A 21,333-nucleotide genomic window follows, 5' to 3' on the forward strand; every position below is an offset into this window, starting at 1 on the left:
TAACTTTGTAATTTGACATAATTTCAGACTTGCGGGAAAGTTGGGAGAAGAGTACAAAGAATTCCCGAAGTCTCTTCCCCCAGATTTCCTGAATGTCTTAACCTCTGACCACAGCTGTGCTTTCTTTGCCTGTCTTCTCAATGCCACGTTCATCTCCATTTCACAACCAAGCAACAGACCAAGGCAACAGGCTTTGACTTTGCTTCTTTCTCATTTTCATCCTGATAAGAACAGCAATTGACATTTTGAATGCCTAATCCACACCAGGCACTGTTCTAGGCACTGCGATACGTGCCTTGCCATTTCACCATTTCATAGCCCTATGAGGTGGGTCTATTATTATCCCCATTTTACAGATGGGGAAACTGAGGCACAGGGAGGATGATCTACTTTGCCCAAAGTCACATAGTCAATACGTAGCAGAGTTGGTATGCCAATGCGGGCAGTCTAGAGGCAAGCGAGGAAACCGACGAAGGATGACTTGACTGGGAAAACAGGATGGGAGCCCAGTTTGGGAGTCCAGGAGGGGATACAGCCCAAGCCATACATTCCCAAAGGACTTCAAAGGTAGACTTTTGCTGTCGTCTCCCGATGACATGGGGCACAAACTCAGAAACACAGACAGGACAAAGGCAGCTTGCAGGGCTGAACTGCCTGGGATGAAGCATCAACCGTGTGGGTGTGCAGATGTGTGAGTAATGAGTGTGAGGGAGTATGAGTGTGGACGGGAGTGGAAGTCACACCTAATCCAGAGGATTCCTATTTCTCCTGAAACCCAAGCTTCCAGGAAAGCCCTTCCTGTGGCCCTCTCTCCCTAGTCCTCTCAGCGTCTGCCTGGGCTGTCCCCAGTACGGGGTTTATTACACCCAATTGCTTACGTCTGTTCACTTGTCAGTGCCCCAACCAGGTCCTCAGGGCTAGGAAGCAGGGGCTGGATCTATTTCTTGCTCTCCCTAGCCCCCAGCTCACGACTTGGCATATGGAGGCATCCACAAACAGATGCCGAAGGATGGGAGTTTCTCCACGCTCCCACGCCACCTCCAGGTATTTGCTCATGCTGTCCCTTCCACCTGCATGTTTTTCTGCATTGATTCAGGCACTGGTCAGAGGTCACCTCCTCCAGGAAGCCATCCCTGACCCCAGGGAACTGACTTATCTTTACTGTCACTTCCGGGGGTGGGTTGGTGGCTGTCTTGCTCACTTGGTTGTAAGGTCTCAGAGGGCAGGGATTGTGTCTGTTTCATGTCTTCAGGTCTGCGTCATCAGCGCTTGTCACAAGGTTAGACACACAGTAGGACCAAGACAGACCAAGTACATGAAAGAATGATTGACATATGGGCCAGGCGTGGTGGCTCACACCTGTAATCCCAGCACTTCGGGAGGCAGAGGCAGGCAGATCACCTGAGGTCAGGAGTTTGATACCAGCCTGGCCAACATAGTGAAACCTCATGTCTACTAAAAATACAAAAATGAGCCGGACGTGGTGGTGCACGCTTGTAATCCCAGCTACTCAGGAGGCTGAGGCAGGAGAATCGCTTGAACTCAGGAAGTGGAGGTTGCAGTGAGCTGAGATCACCCACTGCACTCCAGCCTGGGCAATGGAATGAGACCCCATCTTCAAAAAAAAAAAAAGAACGATTGACGTGCAGTGGCCCCTGCCCTGGGAAGCCAACCCTCACCCTCCACCACAGCACTTGATCCCATTGGGCAGTCCTTGGCTTCCACCCTCAAACTGAGAGCTCCTTGAGGGCAGCAGGGGGTCAAATTACTCTCTGGGTTCTCAGCACTGCCCAGTGTGAGTCCAAATATCTCCCACCTCCCCTCTCTCTGCTCTTTCCTCACTCAGGGCTCCCCAGCCATGCCGGCCTTCAGCAATTCCTCCTGCAGGCTGAGCTGGTTCCCACAGGGCCTTTGCACTAGCTCTTCCCTCTCCCTACACAAGTCTTCCCCCATAGGCTCTTCAGAGTCTCAGCTCAAATGGCCTCTACTCAAAAAGCCTCTTCCAGACCACCTGCCCCACTGGTCTAAGAGGTCCCTACTTTCTTCTTGGGCCCTCCTGACCTGAAATACTTTGTTGAGTGTTTTCCCCCCAGTCATTTGGCTGCATCCGGGTTCTTATGGTGTCCAGAGGTTAATGGTCTAGGGGGCCTGTGTTCGAATCCCAGCTCCACCCCTGCTCCTGCTTACCTGCAGAGTGATTCTGAGTTTCTTTCTTTTCTTTTTAAAAATTTTATAAATGTCAATTTTTGTAGATAGGGGTCTCGCTAACAGGGTTGCCCAGGCTGGTCTCGAACTATGGGGTTCAAGTGATCCTCCCGCCTCAGCTTCCCAAAGTGCTGGGATTACAGGCATGAGCCACTTTGCCCAACCCATTTTGAATTTCTTAAGGACTCTGTGCCTCAGTTTCCTGACTTGTAAAACCGGTGATAGTATCACTCCCTTATAGGGTAGTTGCCAGGATTGAACGAGTTAACATTTGCAGTGCCCAACAGATTGTACTAGTTACTGATTGAAGGGCTGTTTTACTATCCAAATGTGGCTGGAGTAGGAGTTGGGTAAACATTTATTGAAGAATGTGCAACCACTGGCACTTGGAAGCTGGGCTGTTAGGAAGGGGAGGAGGATTCCAGTCGCCCAGCCCTCCCACCCCAAACGCAACTGCCCCAGCGCAGAAGAGGCCGCGGAGGACAGGCAGGAGCAGGTCCTGGAGGCCTGGTCGGCGTGGGCGTTTTATTCCGAGACCAAGGGGATCCACTGCGGAGTTCTCCGCTGGGCGTGACCTCGGGCTGCAGCGTGGGAGGAAGCGCGCGGCAAGACACCCAGCGAGGTGCTGGGGTCGCCCCCAGGAGAGGACGGCGGCTCGGACTGTCCGGCGGCGGCGGCGGGGACAGCGACAGGGGCGCGAGGTGGCCGGGACCCGGGCCGGGCGCGCCGGGCGGGGCGGCGCATGCAAATCTGCCGGGCGCCTGGGCGGGGAGCAGGAAGCCGGGGCGGGCTGGGTCTCCGCGCCCAGGAAAGCCCCGCGCGGCGCGGGCCAGGGAAGGGCCACCCAGGGGTCCCCCACTTCCCGCTTGGGCGCCCGGACGGCGAATGGAGCAGGGGCGCGCAGGTAGGATCTGGGGCCCGCGCGCGGATCGGGTTGCGAAGGTATCGCCCGGGCACGCCGGCTGAGGGCGTTCGGGAAGGGCTCGGCCGCCGGCGGGGACCACGGGGACCACCCCGACTCCGAGCGGGGCCCGAGCCCGCGACTCTCGGTGCGCGCGGAGCAGCGCCCGGTTCCGTCCTTGCCGCCGAACGGCAGCGGAGGCGCGAGGCCCGGGGTACGTGGACACCCAGCGCTCCCCAAAGCCGGTGCTGGCAGTGAGACCTCCGCCGGGACGGCCTGCGGGGGTGGGGGGCTTGGGGATAGGCTGTCGGGGGCTACGCAGCCCCTCTTCTCCGGGCAGTGGCGCCCAGCCTTGCGCTCAGGAATTCAGTGAGGACTTCGGAGAGAGAAAGGGTGGGGAAAGTTCTGAGAACTGTAAATTTGAGTAGTAGGTCAGTGAATCGGGGCGGTCTCCGCCTCCGAATATCAGATGGACCCAATAATCGCGATCATTGACTGGGACTTGTTTTACTGAAAGGATGCCAAGTGAAACCTCCCACTAACTTCTCTGTGGCCGGTGCTGTGCGTCATGGACATTGTACAGATGAGGTCACCGAGACCCCAGCCGCTTTAGTAACTTGCCCTAAGGTGCCGCCCACTTGGGAGTCCGTGGGGCAGCAGGACTAGAGCCCAGGCAATCCCACGCCAGAGCCAGCTGCTCTCCATCTCTCAATCACGTTTGAGGAGCCCCCACAATAACCAGAATCTCCGGGAGATTTGCTTAAAATGCAGATTCCCAGGTCCTTGCCCTGAGATTCAGATTCAGTAAACCCAGGAATCTGATCTTTATTTTCTTTTTAAAAATTTATTTTATAGAGACGGTGTCTCACTATGTTGCCCAGGCTGGCCTCAAGTGATCCTCCCACCTCGGCCTCCCAAAATGCTGGGATTACAGGTGTGAGCCACTGAGCCCTGATTTTTTTTTAAACAAAATCTGGATTTCTTAAGACTTAAGCAAGATAGGGGACCACTAGTTTGTCTGCTTCTGGGGTTCAATGAATGCCCCCAGGCCAGCGCTAACCCTGCTCCAGTTCTAGTCTCTCCCCTTCCCCAGCCCTCTGGGAGGCATGACCCACTGCACTTCCCTGCCCCCAGTAGCCTATGAGGAGCCCAAGGCATTTGCTGGGACCTCAGTGCCTTTATCAAAATCCCAAGGTCCAATGGGGAAACAGGCTCAGGTGTAGGTTTGGCCAGGGTGTCCTGCACATTAGGGCATTCCAGGGTCCTGCAGGGGTTTCTTAGAACTCGGCTAGCCCAGCCCATGAATGGGAGGTGACCTGCTAAGCCACTCATTCACTCACTAGCACTCATTCAGCTCCTGCGAGGCCCTGGGTGGTGTTCTGGGCACTGGTGCTTGCCTCAAGGAGCACCCCCTCTGCAGGAAGACAGACGTGAGGGCTGGGAGGGTGCGGATGCACCAACGGCTGCAGGACCTCAAGCCAGAGGGGATCAGCTCTTCACAGGGCACTGGGCCAGGCTTCCCAGCACCCAGGGACCCTGAGCTAGCCTTGTGAGTAGAGCAGGGGAGTCTGGCAGGTAGAGGATGGGAGGTAAAGGGAGGCACAGAGTGGGCGGAGGCTGGGAAGTGTGAAAGGGCACTGTGTACAGAACCTAGGGAGTAAGCAGAAGCCAGAGATGGATGGAAAGTTGGGCTGGGCTGCATTGTGGAAGGCCTCGAATGCCATGCCAAGGAACTTGGGCCAGTGTATTTTACCTTGGCTTGAGTTGTAAAAGCAACAATGCAGATTCCTGGGCCCCACCCTGGGCCTCTGGATCTGAATCTGGAGGGAGAAGGTGGGGAGGCAGCAGGGAGGAAAACCTGCAGTCACTCACCCCAGTTACAACACATGCAGTTACCGGCAGGTCCGAGATAACCTAAGGGTTTTCAAATGCTAGGAAGTGACTCAATGACTGATATGTTTAATACAATACAATCCCGGTTGCAAAATGCCCAGGGCAAGGGTGGGGGTGTTCAGTTTTCTAATGCTCCCAGTTCAAAAAGGAGCTGAAATGAATTGTCAAAGAAGTGAGAAGAAGCTGGGCGCAGTGACTCACACCTGTAATCCCAGCACTTTGGGAGGCTGAGAGAGGATCGCTTGAACCCAGGAGTTTGAGACCAGTCTGGGCAACATAGCGAGATCCTGTTCCTACAAAAAAAATTTAAAAACTTAGCCAGGCGTGGTAGCAGGTGCCTCTAGCCCCAGCTATTTGGGAAGCTGAGGTGGGAGGATGGCTTGAGCCCAGGTGGTCAAGGCTGCAGTGAACTATGATTGTGCCACTGCACTGTAGCCTGGGTGACAGAGCGAGACTCTGTCTCAAAATAACAAATACATAAATACATGAGAAGAGAGAACCTTTTCTACCTCCCCCATCTCCCTGCCCTCTTCCACCCCATCTGGGAGGATGGAGGAGAGTGTTTGGGATTAGATGCCCCACCTCTCGACTGCCCTCACTGGTACCTGGGAGTGAGGCCAGGACAGAAGCCACCTAGGTACTGTGCTTCCTCACATTTGTAAAAGTGAACTTTCTTGAGGGTTGATGACATGTTTTATAAGCTACTTCACACAATGTCCAACACCCAGTGGGTCCACAATCAATGTATATGTCTGTTGTTACCTGTCAAAACGTATAGCTGGGGAGTGACAGTATGGACTTGAGTCAGATCACCCAGTGCAAATGCTGGCTTTGCTGCTTACTGTGTAACTGACTTCCCAGAGCCTCAGTTTCTGCATTTATGAGATTATAGTGACTATGCCATTGTAGTGATGACTAAATGAGTTAATATATGTCAAGCATACAAAACAGTACCTGGTATGTAGTAAAAACTATGTATTTGTTAAATGAATACCTTTTTTTTTTTTTTTTTTTTTTTTTTAGAGCCATTGTCTCTCTCTATTTCCCAGGCTGGAGCACAGTGGCACAATCATAGCTCACTGTAGCATCCAGTACCTGGGTTCAAGTAATCCTTCCACCTCAGCCTCCTGAGTAGTTGGGACTACAGGTGTGTGCCACCATGGCTGGCTAATTGTTTATATATTTTTAGAGACAGGATCTTGCTATGTTGCCTAGGCTAGTCTTGAACTGCTGGTCTCAAGCAATCCTCCTGCCTCAGCCTCCTAAAGTGTTGGATTTATAGATGCGAGCAAACGTGCCTGGCCTAAATGAATAAATCTTTATTGTTGCCTCCTTTGAGCTTTATTGGTTGGGATTTAGTCCACTCATTTTGCAGGTGAGAACTGAGACCCGGAGATGAATGCAGTAGCCTTGCCTCAGGTCCACATCTGAGGGACAGACTCCATCCTACTTTTCTTCCCATGTATTCTTTCCTGCTTGTACCAGTTCACTGGGGTGACCAAGAAAGACATTTCTGAGTTTTCCTCCTGGCTGGCACAGTGGAGACATGCCCAGCCACGTTTAGCTAGACTTACCATGGCTGGGCTAGAAGAGAGGCCAGGAGCTTGCCTGGAGGTTGCACAGACTTGCCCTTGGTGAATGTGGATCGGAGCGCCCCGGCAGAGGCTTGAGGTCCTACAGAGGCTGGGGGATCCACTGTCAGACCGGGTGCATCACCACTGTTTTATGATATCCAGCAAATTGCTCTGCGTCTCTGAGCTTAAGGCAGAGAGAAGGGCCTGAGCTTGAAGAGGGGATCCCAGGTTTAAATCGGAGCTGGCTACTTCCCAGCTCTCCACTGTGTAATCTGGAGGTAGTTGTTTAACCTCTCTGAGCCTCCCTTTGTTTGTCATGGGTATTTGCAGGGAGAGCATTCATGAGATAGTTTGTATAGACATTTTGCCCTTGGAAGGCGCTCAGTGATTGCTGTTTTTCTCTGCATTTTGGACCGAGTCCCTTCTGCATATCCAGCACCTGGCTTCCTCCTGCATTTCTTCCTCAGGAATTTATTGAGCACCTATATGTGCCAGAGCATCGGACCAAGTCCTTTGCTCTCCTGGGGTTTAGATTCTAGTTGAGCATACAGGCAATGTACAACCAATACATATGTTCAGATCGGCAGCTTTATCTGTTATTCTGAAATCCACGATTTCTGAAAACCGAAAGTTTTTCATAACTCATTTTGAAGCTAAACTTGAGGCTTTTTAGAGTCTTCATCCTCTTTGGTGTAATGCTCAGATGTCTTTCTGCAGAGATATTAGTGCAATTGATCGTTGGGTGCTTTCCCGCCCTGCATGATGGGCACGTCGGTGGGTATTTTATACAAGCTGACCTTTCTACAGCCTGAGTCATTCTGAATTCTGAACTATGTCTGGCCCCCAGGATTTTACAGGAGAGAACATGGACCTGCAATATCTTATCAGGTGGAGACTGTGCTAGGAAGGAAAGCAAAGCTGGGTGCAAGTGGAATCAGGGAGGGCTTCCCTGAGGAGGTGACATTTGAGAGGGGTGAGGAAGAGAGGGCCAGGTGGAGGGACTCACAGAGGACGGAAGACTCCACTTCCTGACTGGCCTGTGCTTACCCCTCATTCTGCATGCACAGTTCTGTCTAAATGCGTCCGTTCTTGCCTTTCCAAGAAGTGCTGATGTCTCTTAGGTTTCAAGTCTGGCTCTGACTGACTCATTCTCTCTTTAGGTGCCCCCACAGGCCTCCTCACCTCTTCTCGTTTGCTTAAGAAATCTGAGGTCTGCGCTAAAGCCAGCCTGGGTGCTGTAACCTCTCGGCCGAGGATGGTCCCCAGCTGGGCTTGCATCTGGAGTTGGAGGAAGTGGGTCCCGGGAGGGGAAGAGCTGCCGTGGGGCCTTCCAAGGGTTTGGTGGAATTGAGTTCCTGGTGGGGAGGGGCTGTGTTCTGGGTCTTAGAGCCTCTAGCCTGCAAAGCAAAGTTGAACGTAACACGCGCTCACATATCTCGAGTGCCAGCCCGGGGCTAGGTGCTTAACGCTTGCTTAGCCAATGTGCCAGGGGCTGGGGACACGGGAATGAGTGACCCAGAAATGAGGGCGCTCATGGAGCTGAAAGCATTCTGGGCTTGGTGACTTTGAGGAAGTGGCTTTTGAACTGAGACCTGAAGTACCAAGGCATGTGGATATCTGGGGAAAGAGTGATCCTGGCAGTGGGAACAGAGAGTGCAAAGGCCCAGAGGCATGAATGAGCTTGGTGTGTTTGACCCACAGCAAGGAAGCTGTATGGTTGGATGGAACCAAGCAAGAAAGAGGTCTAGGAACAGAGGTCAGGGAGGGAGCTGGGGCCAGATACCTGCATTGTCTCATTTAACTTGTGTAATAACCCTACCAGATAGGAGCTACTCTCATGCAGATGTTACAGATGAAGTAACAGAGGCACAGAGAGGTTCAGTGACTTGTCCAGGGTCACACACCTGAAGGTGGCAGAGCAGGGCTGTGAACCTAGAAGCTCCAGACTCCTCAGTCCTCACCATGGTGTTTAAACACAATAAAATCTATGCCTGAGTGCTGAAGACACACCTGCCATTTAGATCGATCCACTTTTTTACATTGTCGGTGTACTCCCTGCCATCCATCTGCCCAGCAATACTGTGAATGTGGGCAGCGCAGGACTGGTTCCTCCAAGCCCCATTTTACAGACAGTCCAGTCATTTTACATATTATTTTATGAATGAGCACCTTCCTCAGTGTCTCAGACCAGGGGTCCCCACACAGCAGGGCCACACAGCAGGAGGTGAGTGGCGGGTGAGTGAGCGAAGTTTTATCTGTATTTACAGCTGCTCCCCATCGCTCGCATTACCACCCAAGCTCGGCCACCTGTCAGATCAGCTGAGGCATTAGACGATTCTCACAGGAGCACAAACCCTTTTGTGAACTGCACATGTGAGGGATCTGGGTTGCGTACTTTTTCTTTTTTTTTTAAGACGGAGTTTCGCTCTTGTCGCCCAGACTGGAGTGCAATGGTGCGATCTTGGCTCACTGCAATCTCCACCTCCCCATGTTCAAGTGATTCTCCTACCTCAGCCTAGTGGCTGGGATTACAGGCCTGTGCTATCACACCCAGCTAATTTTTGTATTTTTAGTAGAGACAGGGTTTCACTGTGTTGGCCAGGCTGGTGTCGAACTCCTGGCCTCAGGTGATCCACCTGCCTCAGTCTCCCAAAGTGCTGGGATTACAGGCATGAGCCACTGCACGCGGCCCTGGGTGCGTGCTTCTTATGAGACTCTAATGCCTGATGATCTGTCACTGTCTCCCATCGCCCTTGGATGGGACCATCTAATTGCAGGAAAATAAGCTCAGGGCTCCCACTGATTCTGCATTATGGTGAGTTGTATAATTATTTCATTATATGTTACCATATAATAATAATAGAAATAAAGTACGTAATACATGTAATGTGCTTGAATCATCCCGAAGCCATGGCCCCAACCACGGCCTCTGGCAGTGGAGGCTGGAGTCCACATCACGCTCTGTGCTGGGTGCAGGAATGAAGAGGAGTGGGTGTCCTGCTCATTTCCCTGAGGAGGAACCTGAGGCTCAGGCTAGAGACTTACCTGGGTGACACGGCTCCTAAGTGGCAGAGTCCAGATTCAAACCCAGGGCTACGGACCCAGAAGCCTGTGCATTTAACCACGGTTCTGAGCTATCCAGCCCAAAGAGGAGAGTTTAAAAGGATTACATTTCTTGGTTGGAAATCAGTGAGCATAGTCGCCCAGAACCATTTTTGAAAAACTCAGAGAAGGCCTTATGTTTTCCTGAAGCGGCCAGGGAAGTATTCTGCCTTTTTAAAAGAGAAGACTGAATTCTAGGGAGGAGAGGCACCAGCTCTCTGGGCTGGGCAGGTCTCCAAGCTGGCAGGGCCACAGCCTCCCGACGGTCTTGCCTCTAGCATATTTCTTCCAGAAGCCACATTTCCACAGGTGGGCAGCTCTAACTGGGAGAAAATCTTCCTGAGATTTAGCCAAATTAGCTTTCTTTCTTTCTTTTTTTTTTTTTTGAGATGGAGGCTCACTCTGCTGCCCAGGCTGGAGTGCAGTGGTGCAATCTCGGCTCACTGCAATCTCTGCCTCCTGGGTTCAAGTGATTCTCCTGCCTCAACCTCCCGAGTAGCTGGGATTTCAGGCACACACCACCACGCCTGGCTAATTTTTGTATTTTTAGTAGCAATGGGGTTTCACCATGCTGGCCAGACTGGTCTCAAACTCCTGACCTAGGGTGATCCGCCCCCCTCAGCCTCCCAAAGTGCTGGTATTACAGGTGTGAGCCACCGTGCCCAGCCCAAATTAGCTTTCTAGGAGCTTCCACTTTCTGAGTCTGTTTCTGCCTCTTGGAGGTAGTGACCATCTCCCTCCAAACTCGGATACTTCTCTTATTCAGACTACACAACTGTAGTTATTTCAGGCATTCTCCCTGACTCAGGAAATTATAAGTTTGGCCTGCCTTCGGACATGAGTCAATTGGTTGGAGTCCCACGCAAAGACTGTTTGTTTGGTCAAAGAGGAAGGAGACTATCACCTCCTTGGATCTAGAGCTTATACTTCTGTTGATGCAACCTGAAATCATACTGTGTAGCAGCCATATCCCACTTGGAGTGCATATTGGGCTTGTCAGCTAAAATCTCCATGTTTCTCTTCTATATGAGCTGCTGTTAATCCAAGTTTCTTCTGTTCTGAGAGTCCTTGTCTAAAGCTAAGAGGTTCCAGTTTTTCATGCTCTCTAATAAATCTACTTCAGGCTAACATGCTATTATTTTTTCTTTGAGTACTGCTTTGGTTTCATTCCACAACTTGTTAGACAATGTTATTCACTGCCCAGTTTAGAATTTCCCTTTTGGTTCCCATTTTAAGACTTATTTAATTTTATGCTTTTTAAATTTTTGAGACAGATAGAATTTTTTAAGTTATCTTTTTATTGTTGATTTCTAAATTTGGTCATCATGGTTGTTGTGGTCAATATATGTGGTTTCTATAATATCAGTGGTAGAGAATTTGCTGAGATCTTTATAGGATTTTCTGGTCATTTTTTTCCTCTTGTGTTTGAAAAGGATGTATATTTTCTGTTGGGTATAAGGTTCTAGAAATGTATCTATTTGATCAAGCTAGCTATTATATTATCTATATTTGTTATGTCACTATGTGGTTTTTTTTTTACCTGATTTACCTCCCACCGTAATACAATTACAATTCACCATAATAGAGGCTTTGTTAATTTCTCCTTTTGAGTCTGTCAGTTTTTTGCTTTATTTTTGAAGCTATGTTGTTAAGTGCATAGCCATATGAGTAGAATAAGGGTTCAGGATTTTTATACCTTTTTGGTGAATTGTTGCATTTTCCCGAGTAGCTGGGACTACAGATGTGCACTACCACGCCTAGCTGATGTTTGTATTTTTTGTAGAGATGGGATTTCGCTATGTTTCCCGGGCCAGTCTCAAACTCCTAGGTTCAAGCAATCTGCCCACCTCAGCCTCCCAAAGTGCTGGGATTACAGGCATGAGCCACCGCAGCTGGCTGAATTGTTCCTTTAATCAGTATGAAAGAGCCAACTTCCAGCCTGGGCAGCATAGTGAGACCCCATCTCTACCAAAAAATAAAAATTAGCTGGGTGTGGTGGCGTGCACCTGTAGTTCCAGCTACTTGGGAGGCCGAGGTGGGAGAATCACTTGAGACCAGGAATTCAAGGCCGCAGTGAGCTATGATTGCTCCACTGCACTCCAGTCTAGGTGACAGAGTGAGACATTCTCAAAAACACAAAAACAAAAAAACCATCCACCTTGTCTCTTCTAATACTTACTCAAGACATCATTGTCATGAATTCTATTTTATTGATGTCAGTACTCCTGTACTAATAAGCCAGATGAGTTAAAAACAACAGCAGCCTTGCAACCAGCCATGAAGCAAGTGATCTTATTCTCATTTCACAGATGAGGAGACTGAGGCTCTGAGTGGACCCCAGCCTGCCACGGTCTCCCACCGAGTCAGGTTGGAGCCTGCACTTAGGCCCAGAGTTATGCTTCTGTGTCTCAGATGCTTGGGGGTCCCTGCCCACAAAGGTGGCCCCCATGTCTGTGTGTTCCCACCCATCCAGGAATGGTATGGGGTGAGACAACAGGAAGAGCTCCATGGGTAGTCCCCACCCACTGCCTTCCATATGCCAGTCTGCAAGCAGAAAATGAACGGGAAGCTCTTACCTGTGCCCATGTGTTGTCCTGGCTTTGGGTTTGCCCAGGGGGCAAAGTCCTGGTCATTGTTGAGACAAGTTCACTGCTGCTCAGGGCTGAGCAAATGGTGACAAAGGCCAGATTCTAAATTCCTACCTGGTTACTTCCTGCTCTGTCACCATCACCTCGGGCAAATTCTGAACCTCCCTCAGCCTCATTCCACCATCTGTGCTTGCAGGGAGAATATTTTACTGTGTCTTCCATAGTGAGCTTTCCAGGAGAAGCAAAAAAGAGTGGTGTATAAAAAAGCAAGTTTATGACTGCTTCTGTGCCAGGCACTGTGCTGTGCACTCCAGAGCCAAAGGCCTGGGTTCAAATCCCAGCCCACTGACTAGCTGTGCATCCTTAGGCAGGTTCCTGACCCTCTCTGGGCCTCGGCTTCTCCATCTCTGCAATGGAGATGATATTAATTGTATCTGCAATGCTCCTTGGATTGGGTCCATGGTTAAGTGAGTGAGTGAGGCTCAAGGGCTTCTTTTTTTTTTTAGAGATAGGGTCTCACTCTGTTGCCCAGGCTGGAGTGCAGTGGCATGATCACAGTTCACTGCAGCTGCGACCTCGTGGGCTCAAGCCATCCTCCTGCTTCATCTCCCTTAGTAGCTGGGACTACAGGCATGTGCCACCATGCCTGGCAATATTTTTTTGTATTTTTGGTAGAGACGGGGTCTTGCCATGTTACCCAGGCTGGTCTTGAACTCCTGGACTCAAGTGATCTACCTGCCTCAGCCTCCCAAATTGCTGTGATTACAGGTAGGAGCCACCGCGCCCAGCCTTCAAGTGCTTTTTTTGTTAGTGAGACTGGTACAACCAATGCCAAGGCTGGTGAGCAAAGTTGCACCCAGTTGGGGAGGGGCGAAACCAAGGGCAGAAGGGCCCAGGGCATGGCCTCTCATGGCTGAAGGAAGAGGGGACATATGGCCAGTCACAGTGACCTCTGCAGACCTCAAGAAGGAGGCCAGCTAGGAGCCATAGCTGTCACTAAGACAGTCAAAATCTAATCAGCACCCTGGCGCCAGAGGCCATCGTCCGCTGCTCAGGACAGTGAGTGATAGTCGATAACCAGCTCTCTGGAGGTCAGGGCCCCGAGGTGGCTGAGATCTGTGCCTGCATTAGGACATTTAAGGGGACTCCAAGCCAGGATTTGCTAGTGTTTGCCCAGCAGGGAGAGGTGGAAAATTGGGGATGACCAACCAGGCCTCCCTGCTCACAGCCAGGGGAATTCATCCGGTCGTTCTTCCATTCAGCAAATATTCATGGAGCACCTGCTGTGTGCCAGGCACCATGCTAGGCTCTGGGGAGATGGCTGTGAGGGGGATCGACACTGGCCTTGTGTGAGCTGGCCTTGCAGTAGGGGATATGAGCACCAAACACATAAGGCCCGAGTGTGCAATATGCCGCAAAGAGTGCAGAGAAATAAAGCAAGATAACAGGTTGCAGAAAGATGGAGGCCAGGCTGGCTGCTGTTCCTGGGCAGGTGGCTTCTGGACACAGTTTCCTCAGGCTCTGTTTCCTCCCTTGGGCCTCTGGAATCTTCTGAAGACAGGCCTGGCTTCCAGGATCCCGGATGGAGTTGCCTGTTGACTGTGTGGACTCAAAGTGTCCATAGTGCGCCGGAGCGCGTGGTCTTCCCCAGCAAATCTGCTTCTCTTCTCGGCTCTCCATCGTGGGAAGGGTCCCTGGGGTCCTCCCCACCACCCCAGCCTGAGGCCACTTTCCCTCTGTCCCCGCTCTCCCCACCCTGCTTTCCCCGCCAAGCACCACCAAGTCCCTGCTGCCTCCTCCTCCCAAACAGGCTCAAACCTGCCCCCTCTTCGCCAGCTCTCATCTCAGCCTGCTCCTCTCCTGCTTAAGAGCCTTCACTGGCTCCCCACTGCCCTAGAGACAGAGTTTGACTCTACTGCCATGGCTTGGCAGATGGTGTTGTCCCTGGCCTGCCAACCTTCCAGCTGCCATCCCAGCCAGTCCTTCTCCCCCTTGCTCCAGCCAAGGGCCCCGCTTGTAGGGTGGGAAGTGGGCCATGCCCTCCCTCCTGCCTGCCTATTCGCTGGGTCTTCCCTCATTCCCTCCCTCACCCCGCCCTCCCATAAGAACCTTCAGAATCTTCCAGACGCAGTGGCTCACGCCTGTAATCCCAGCACTTTGGGAGGCTGAGGTGGGTGGATCACCTGAGGTCAGGAGTTTGAGACCAGCTTGGCCAACATGGCAAAACCCTGTGTCTACTAAAAATACAAAAAAATTAGCTGGGCATGGTTGTGGGCACCTGTAGTCCCAGCTACTTGGGAGACTGAGGCAGGAGAACTACTTGAACCTGGGAGACAGAGGTTGCAGTGAACTGAGATCCCACCATTGCACTCCAGCCTGGACTACACAGTGAGACTCTGTCTCAAAAAAAAAAAAAAGAACCTTCAGAATCGTAAAATGGGTTTAATAATTATACTTATCTCATAGGGAGGGCTTAAAGCACCTAGGCCAGTGTCTGGCACCAAGGAAACACTGTATACCTGTTAAAATAAGAATAAAATAAAATACACATGCTCACGTATTGAGTGCCTGCTGTATGTCGGGCCCCTCCCCGAGAGAACTCTGGTGCATCCCCGATAAAGAAACCTGACCCTCTAGGATGAGGGAGGGTCTTCCCTGAGCGCCTGCTAACAGCCTCCTCTGCTAATCTGAAGTCCTGCAGCTTGCCCAGCAGGCTGGCTTGTCACACGGGCTACCCCCACAGGCCGCCATCTTGGAAAAGGCCAATGGCTGTGGAATCATTCTTGACTCCTATTAGCCTTCCTGTTCTCTCTCCCGCCCCACAGCATCCATCCTGTCAGCAAATCCTGTGGGCTCTGTCTTCAACACAGATCTAGAATTCAGCCCCTTCTCAACCTCCCCATCTCCGCAGCCTGGTGTGAGCCCTGGCACCTCTCTCTGGGGCCAGTGTGGTAGCCTCCTCACTGGTACCCACTTCTACCCGTGCCCCCACCACCCAAGCAAGAGAGGTCGTTTTTAAAGTCTCATCATGTCACTTCTTTGCTCAAAATGCTCCGGTAACTTCTTCCTTGCTCAAATATTTGTTAAAAGAAGAAAGGAATGAATGAATGAATGGCCTGTTTGCATCTGTAATAGCCAGCACATAGGCAGTACTTGGAAAACACCCACAGCAAGAATAAATGAGGAGATGGCTGGACACGGCAGCTCATGCCTGTAGCATGTTGGAAGGCCGAGGCAGGAGGTTTGCTTGAGGCCAGGAGTTTGAGGTTGCAGTGAGCTATGATTGTGCCATAGCACTCCAGCCTGGGCCACAGAGAGAGATCCCCATCTCTACAAAAATTTAAAAATTATTCGAGCATGGTGGTGTGTGCCTGTAGTCACAGCTACTTGGGCGGCTAAGGCAGGAGGATCACTTGAGCCCAGGAGTTCAAGGCTGCACTGAGCCATGACGGTGCGACTGCATTCTAGCCACAGAATGAGACCCTGTCTCTAAAGCAAAAAAGAGAAGAAGAATAAGTGAGGTACTTGAGCAAGTGGGTGAGGATGGGTGAGTCACAGCAGGCCCACAGGGAGGCTGGTGGGTGCTGTTGGTGGAGGGGGCCGATTTGTGTTCCTGGTGGCTGCAGAGCCAGTCTGTTGCCTCCCCTCCCTCCCACTGGCTGGGCTGGGGACGGAGCCAACCAGGCAGAGCCCGGGCCATTCTGGGGCCCTGGCCTGGCCTGCCTTACTATCCCAGTGGGGCCACCGACATGGCTGCCATTTCTGGAAACCCCAGTTCTAGGTAGGTTGCTGTCCCAGGAAGAAGTGCATGCCTAGCTTCCTGCCAGCCCAGCCCAGCTGTCCCAGAAGCCAGAGGAAGCTCTGGGCTGGTTTCTTATAAGTAGCATGACTAACTGATTGCGCCACAGGAGCTGAGGTTTCAGGCCAGTTTCTATCGTGGAGTTTCAGGGGTCAGCGGCTCCAAAGCCCCCAGCCCCCACCCGAGGCCCCTGCTGTCCCTGGATTCCTCTCCACATGCCGCCTGTCACAGAGGTGCTTGCATCCTGTCTGCAGAACCAGCCCCTCCTCCAAGCCAGGTTTCCTGCCCAGAGGGAAGAAGAGCAGAAGGCCTGTACCGCCCCCTGTGCGCCCCCACTCCTCCGCCCCCCGCCCCCCTGCCACCCGCTGTGGGTTCGGGAAGAGTCCTGCTGGGTCGCTTCCAGGCTGCTGCTGGCTTCTGACATTTCAAGGCTTAATCACTTAATCTCCCCCGAGTTTTTTTTAAAAAGTGAGTCAAGTGTGTTCTCCTGGTGGTGGGCGTGTTTTCCCAGGCCCATGCTTCTGCTCACTTCCTGGCTGCGGCCTTCAATGACTTTGCTGCTTCCTAACTCTGTGACCTTGGCCTTGTCACTTGCTGTCTCTGGGTCTCAGGCCAATGGGTCTCAGGCCAGTGGGGCTCCCCGGACAAAGTTCCAGGGTTTTGGGGACTGCATTTCAAGGGTCAGCAACCACAGTCCTTAAACACATGAATTTTGGAGTGACAATGCCTAGGTTATGGCTCTGTGACCACCAGCAAGTGCTCTAGCCTTTTTGTGCCTCAGTCTTCTCATCTGTAAAATGGGAATGTTAATGGCACCTACCTCATAGGGTCGTTGGGAGAACCAAATTGATTAATATATTGTAAGTACTTAGAACAGGGCCAGGCACAAAATAAGTACTGCATATACAGTTAACTATGGACAAAAGCTTGGGACCTGGTTCATGTTTAAAAATGATTATTGAGGCCAGGTACGGTAGCTCATGCCTGTAATCCCAGCACTATGGGAGGCTGAGGCAGGCGGATCAGGAGGTCAAGAGATCGAGACCATCCTGGCCAACATGGTGAAATCCCGTTTCTACTAAAAATACAAAAATTAGCCAGGCATGATGGCGTGCTCCTGTAGTCCCAGCTACTCAGGAGGCTGAGGCAGGAGAATCACTTGAACCCAGGCGGAGGTTGCAGTGAGCTGATATCGTGCCACTGCACTCCAGACTGGTGACAGAGCTAGGCTCCATCTCAAAAAAAAAAAAAAAAAAGATTGTTGAATTTATTATTGCTGAATTTTTTTTTTTTTTGAGACAGAACTTTGCTCTGTTGCCCAGGCTGGAGTGCAATGGTGTGATCTCAACTCATTGCAGCCTCTGCCTCTTGGGTTCAAGCGATTCTCCTGCCTCAGCCTCTCAGCCTCCCGAGTAGCTGGGAATACAGGCACCCACCATCATGCCCGGCTAATTTTTGTATTTTTGTAGAGATGGGGTTTCACCATGTTGGTGAACTCCTGACCTCAGGTGATCCACCTGCCTCGGCCTCCCAAAGTGCTGGGATTACAGGTGTGAGCCACTGTGCCCAGCCTATTATTGCTGACTTTTAACCATTCATTCATTTAATATATGTTTATTGTACACATGCTATGCCTTTGTCAGGCACTGTTTTAGGCACTGGGGATAAAGCAGTGAGCACAGCAGACATAAAGGTCTGCCCTCATGGGGCTTGTGGTCTCACAGAGGGAGGCAAACAATGCATTTATAGACAAATACATAATTTAAATTTGAGGTTACCTATTATACTCCCAACTTGAAAAACTAGCAGTATATTGAGAGTGGCTATTTCACATCTGATGGAGGAATATGTCTTTTGTGAACCATTTATGTTCTTTGCCTATTTTTCTTAAAGGGATGTTTGTCTTATTGATTTGTAAGAACTCTTCATATATTAAGGCCATTAACCGTTCGTAATGTAGATTGCTACCTTTTTCTAGTGTTTTGCTTGCTGATATAGTTGGGATGTCATCCTCTCTAAATCTCTTGTTGAAATGTGATCCCCAATGTTGGAGGTGGGTCCTGGTGGGAGATGTTGGGTCATAGGGACGGGTCCCTCATGGTTTGGTTCTGTCCTTGCCATAGTGAGTGAGTTCTCACAAGATCTGGTTGTTTAGAAGTGTGCGGCACCTCCCTCCTCTCTCTTGCTCCGGCTGTCACCATGTACGCCTGCTCCCCTCTTGCCTTCCCCGTGAATAAAAGCTCCCTGAGGCCTCCCCAGAAGCCAAGTAGATACGGGTGCTATGCTTCCTGTACAGCCTGCAGAGCCATAAGCCAATTAAACCTCTTTTCTTTGTAAATTACTCAGTCTCAGATATTTCTTTATAGCAATGCAAAAATGGACTAACACACTTGAGTTCTGTCTTTTTCTTATGGCATATTTTAATCTAGGCCAGACACAGTGGCTCATGCCTGTAATCCCAGCACTTTGGGAGGCCAAGGTGGGTGGATCACTTGAGGTCAGGAGTTTAAGACCAGCCCGGCCAACATGGGGAAACCCTGTCTCTACTAAAAACACAAAAAATTAGCTGGGTGTGGTGGCACACACCTGTAATTCCAGCTACTCGAGAGGCTGAGGCACAAAAATCGCTTGAACCCGGGAGGTGGAGGTTGCAGTGAGCCGACATCACACCACTGCTCTCCAGCCTGGGGAACAGAGCAAAACTCCGTCTCAAAAAAAAAAAAAAAATCTAGGGAAGTTGAAAACATTTTTGCAGTCAAAGCTATCTTTGCTATGTGCATCTTGAAATAAAATAAACATTCATACATGTAACCTCACTAATCTGATTAGAGATAGTGATAAGTACTGGGACAGACATAAGCAGGGTGCTGTGATAAGAAGTCACAGGGAGGGCCCGCATTAGTTGAGGGGGGTCAGAGAAGGCTTCTGAAGTGTTTCTGGTGCAAATGCTTGGAGAAGAGAGAGCTGGGAGTGTATCCCAGGGCTCAGAGGCTGATGGAGGATTGCCGAAGAGGGAGAGGGGATAGGAGGGGAATGTTAGAGGGGTAAGCAGAAGCTAGATCGTCAGGGGACTTGGCTCTTTTCTTCATTTTCTTAAATTAAACTTTTTATTTTCAGATAATTAAAGATTTACACACAGCTGGAAGAAATCATAGAGAAGCCGGGCGTGGTGGCTCATGCCTATAATCCCAGCACTTTGGGAGGCTGAGGCGGGCAGATCACTTGAGATCAGGAGTTCAAGACCAGCCTGGCCAGTATGATGAAACCCCATCTCTACTAAAAATACAAAAATTAGCTGGGCATGGTGGCTTGCCTGTAGTCCCAGCTACTGGGGAGGCTGAGGCAGGAGAATCACTTGAGCCTAGGAGGTGGAGGTTGCAGTGAGCCGAGATCACGCCACTGCACTCCAGCCTGGGCAACAGAGTGAGACTCCATCTCAAAAAAAAAAAGAAAAGAAAAAGAAAAAGAAATCACAGAGAGACCCCTGCTTCTATGCTGTTCCACCCGAGGGCAAGATTGTAGAAATCTGTAATACAGTATCACAGCTGGGATATTGACACTGATATAATCTACTGACCTTATTGGGATTTCCCGATTTACTTGTACTCATTTTTGTGTGTGTGTACGCATGTGTGGTTTAGTGCTATGCAATTTTATCACGGCATAGGTTTGTGTATGCAGCCAGGATCCAGCACAGTTCTATCATCACAAGGATGGCTCAAATTCTCCTTTTATAGCCACATCCAACTCCCTTCCTGACCCACCCCCTCAGCCCCTGGCAACCACTAATGTGTTTTCCATTTCCATGGTTATGTGATTTCAAGTATGTTACATAAATGGAGTCACGGGGTGTGTACTCTGGGAACTGGCTTTTTTCACGCTAGGGCTTGGATTTTATTCTAAGTCAGAGATGCTTCTCTAATGAGCTGTGAACCCCTTGGGGATCTGTGGCCCCTGTGAAGAAGCCCTTTAGGAGCCAGGGGGCATTGGATGTGTGAGCTGGCCCTGGCCTCATTTCTGATTTTAAAATGGCTCTGGCTGTGATGTGGAGAACAGGCAGGGTGAGCGTCATCTGCGGCAACTGCTAACTGCCCACATCCCCCCAGACTTCTCAAAAATTTGCCACTCCCCTGCTCAAAGACCCTCAAAAGCTGCCCACCGCTTAGAGGACAGGCCTTTGACCTGAGGTCCTCACTTGGGCTTCAGGGATTCTGTGAAGCCCTAAAATGGAATGCAGAACTAAGTGTATGCACATTGCCAGAAACAGGGTTTGGGGTTTACATTAGATGCTCAGATAGGTCATTGACCCCCAAAACACTAAGGACTCTGACTTCTAGACAGATAGTAGTTAAGAACCAAAGCTTTGGAGCTTGAGTGCTGGATTTAAGACCCATGACTGTCACAGCTGTGCAACCTCAGACAAATCACTCAGCCTTTCTGTGCCTTGGTTTCCTCATCTGAAAATGGAGAAAATAATATTACCTATTTCATAGATTATTAAATGCGTTCGTATATGTAAAAGATGTAAAAGAAAACTTGGCATGTGGTAAACTCTGTGTGTTTAAGTGAATGGTGAGGCTGCCCGGTATAGGAGGGCAGAGCTTTCTAGGTAAAGACTTTCTAGGCCTCCTGGGATTATCAGGCCCTCTCTGTGTTGGTTGTTGTCATACATGACAGCAGTATTCCTTCCAAAGGGATGCCAAGTTGTGGTTGCACACTGCACTTAGATCCAGTTGATTGACAGCACTGTTCAATTCAACTGTGTCCTTACTGATTTCTGCCTGCTGGATCTGTCGATTACCAAAAGAGTTGAAGTAATAGTAATAATACTATTATTATCCAATAATAGTATTATTCAGAATAATCACACAGATTTCTCTATTTCTCCTTGCTGCTCTCAGTTTTTGCCTTACATATTTTGACCCTTTGTTGTTAGTTGCGTACACATTAAGGATTGTTATTTATATCTTCTTGGAGAATTAACTCCTGAATCATTATATAGTGCCACTTTTTTTTAATTTAAAAATTTTATTTTTTATTTTTTGAGACAGGATCTTTCTCTGTTGCCCAGGCTGGAGTTCAGTGGCATCAACACAGCCCACTGCAGCCTTAACCTCCTGGGCTCAAGTGATCCTCCTGCCTCAGCCTTCCCAGTAGCTGGGGCTACAGGCATGTGCCACCTCTAATAACTTTTCTTTAATTTACGATAGTATTAGTTTGTTCTCATGCTGCTCTAAGGACATGCCCAAGACTGGGTAATTTATAAAGGAA

General features: G+C 50.2%; 1 protein-coding gene across 12 annotated transcripts in view; it reads left to right on the top strand.

Annotated features, from left to right (window-relative positions):
* Positions 1–21,333, top strand: part of IL4R (interleukin 4 receptor) — a 93,576-nt gene that overhangs the window by 39,843 nt on the left and 32,400 nt on the right. For 2 of the 12 annotated variants that reach the window (XM_063797728.1, XM_063797727.1), the window contains exon 1: positions 2,980–3,109. The exons of 1 other annotated variant lie outside the window; for it this stretch is intronic. Coding sequence is in view for 2 of the 11 variants with exons in the window: in XM_009430532.5 (XP_009428807.4) it covers positions 2,948–3,109 (162 nt within the window). In the remaining 9 variants the exon portion in view is untranslated. Of the gene's footprint in view, positions 1–2,792; positions 3,321–21,333 lie in introns of those variants that run through there. 9 more of the 12 variants (XM_009430532.5, XM_510892.8, XM_063797723.1 and 6 more) reach the window with 9 other exon arrangements.

This window comes from Pan troglodytes, chromosome 18 (assembly GCF_028858775.2).
Source record: "Pan troglodytes isolate AG18354 chromosome 18, NHGRI_mPanTro3-v2.0_pri, whole genome shotgun sequence".
Classification (NCBI taxonomy): Eukaryota; Metazoa; Chordata; class Mammalia; order Primates; family Hominidae; genus Pan; species Pan troglodytes.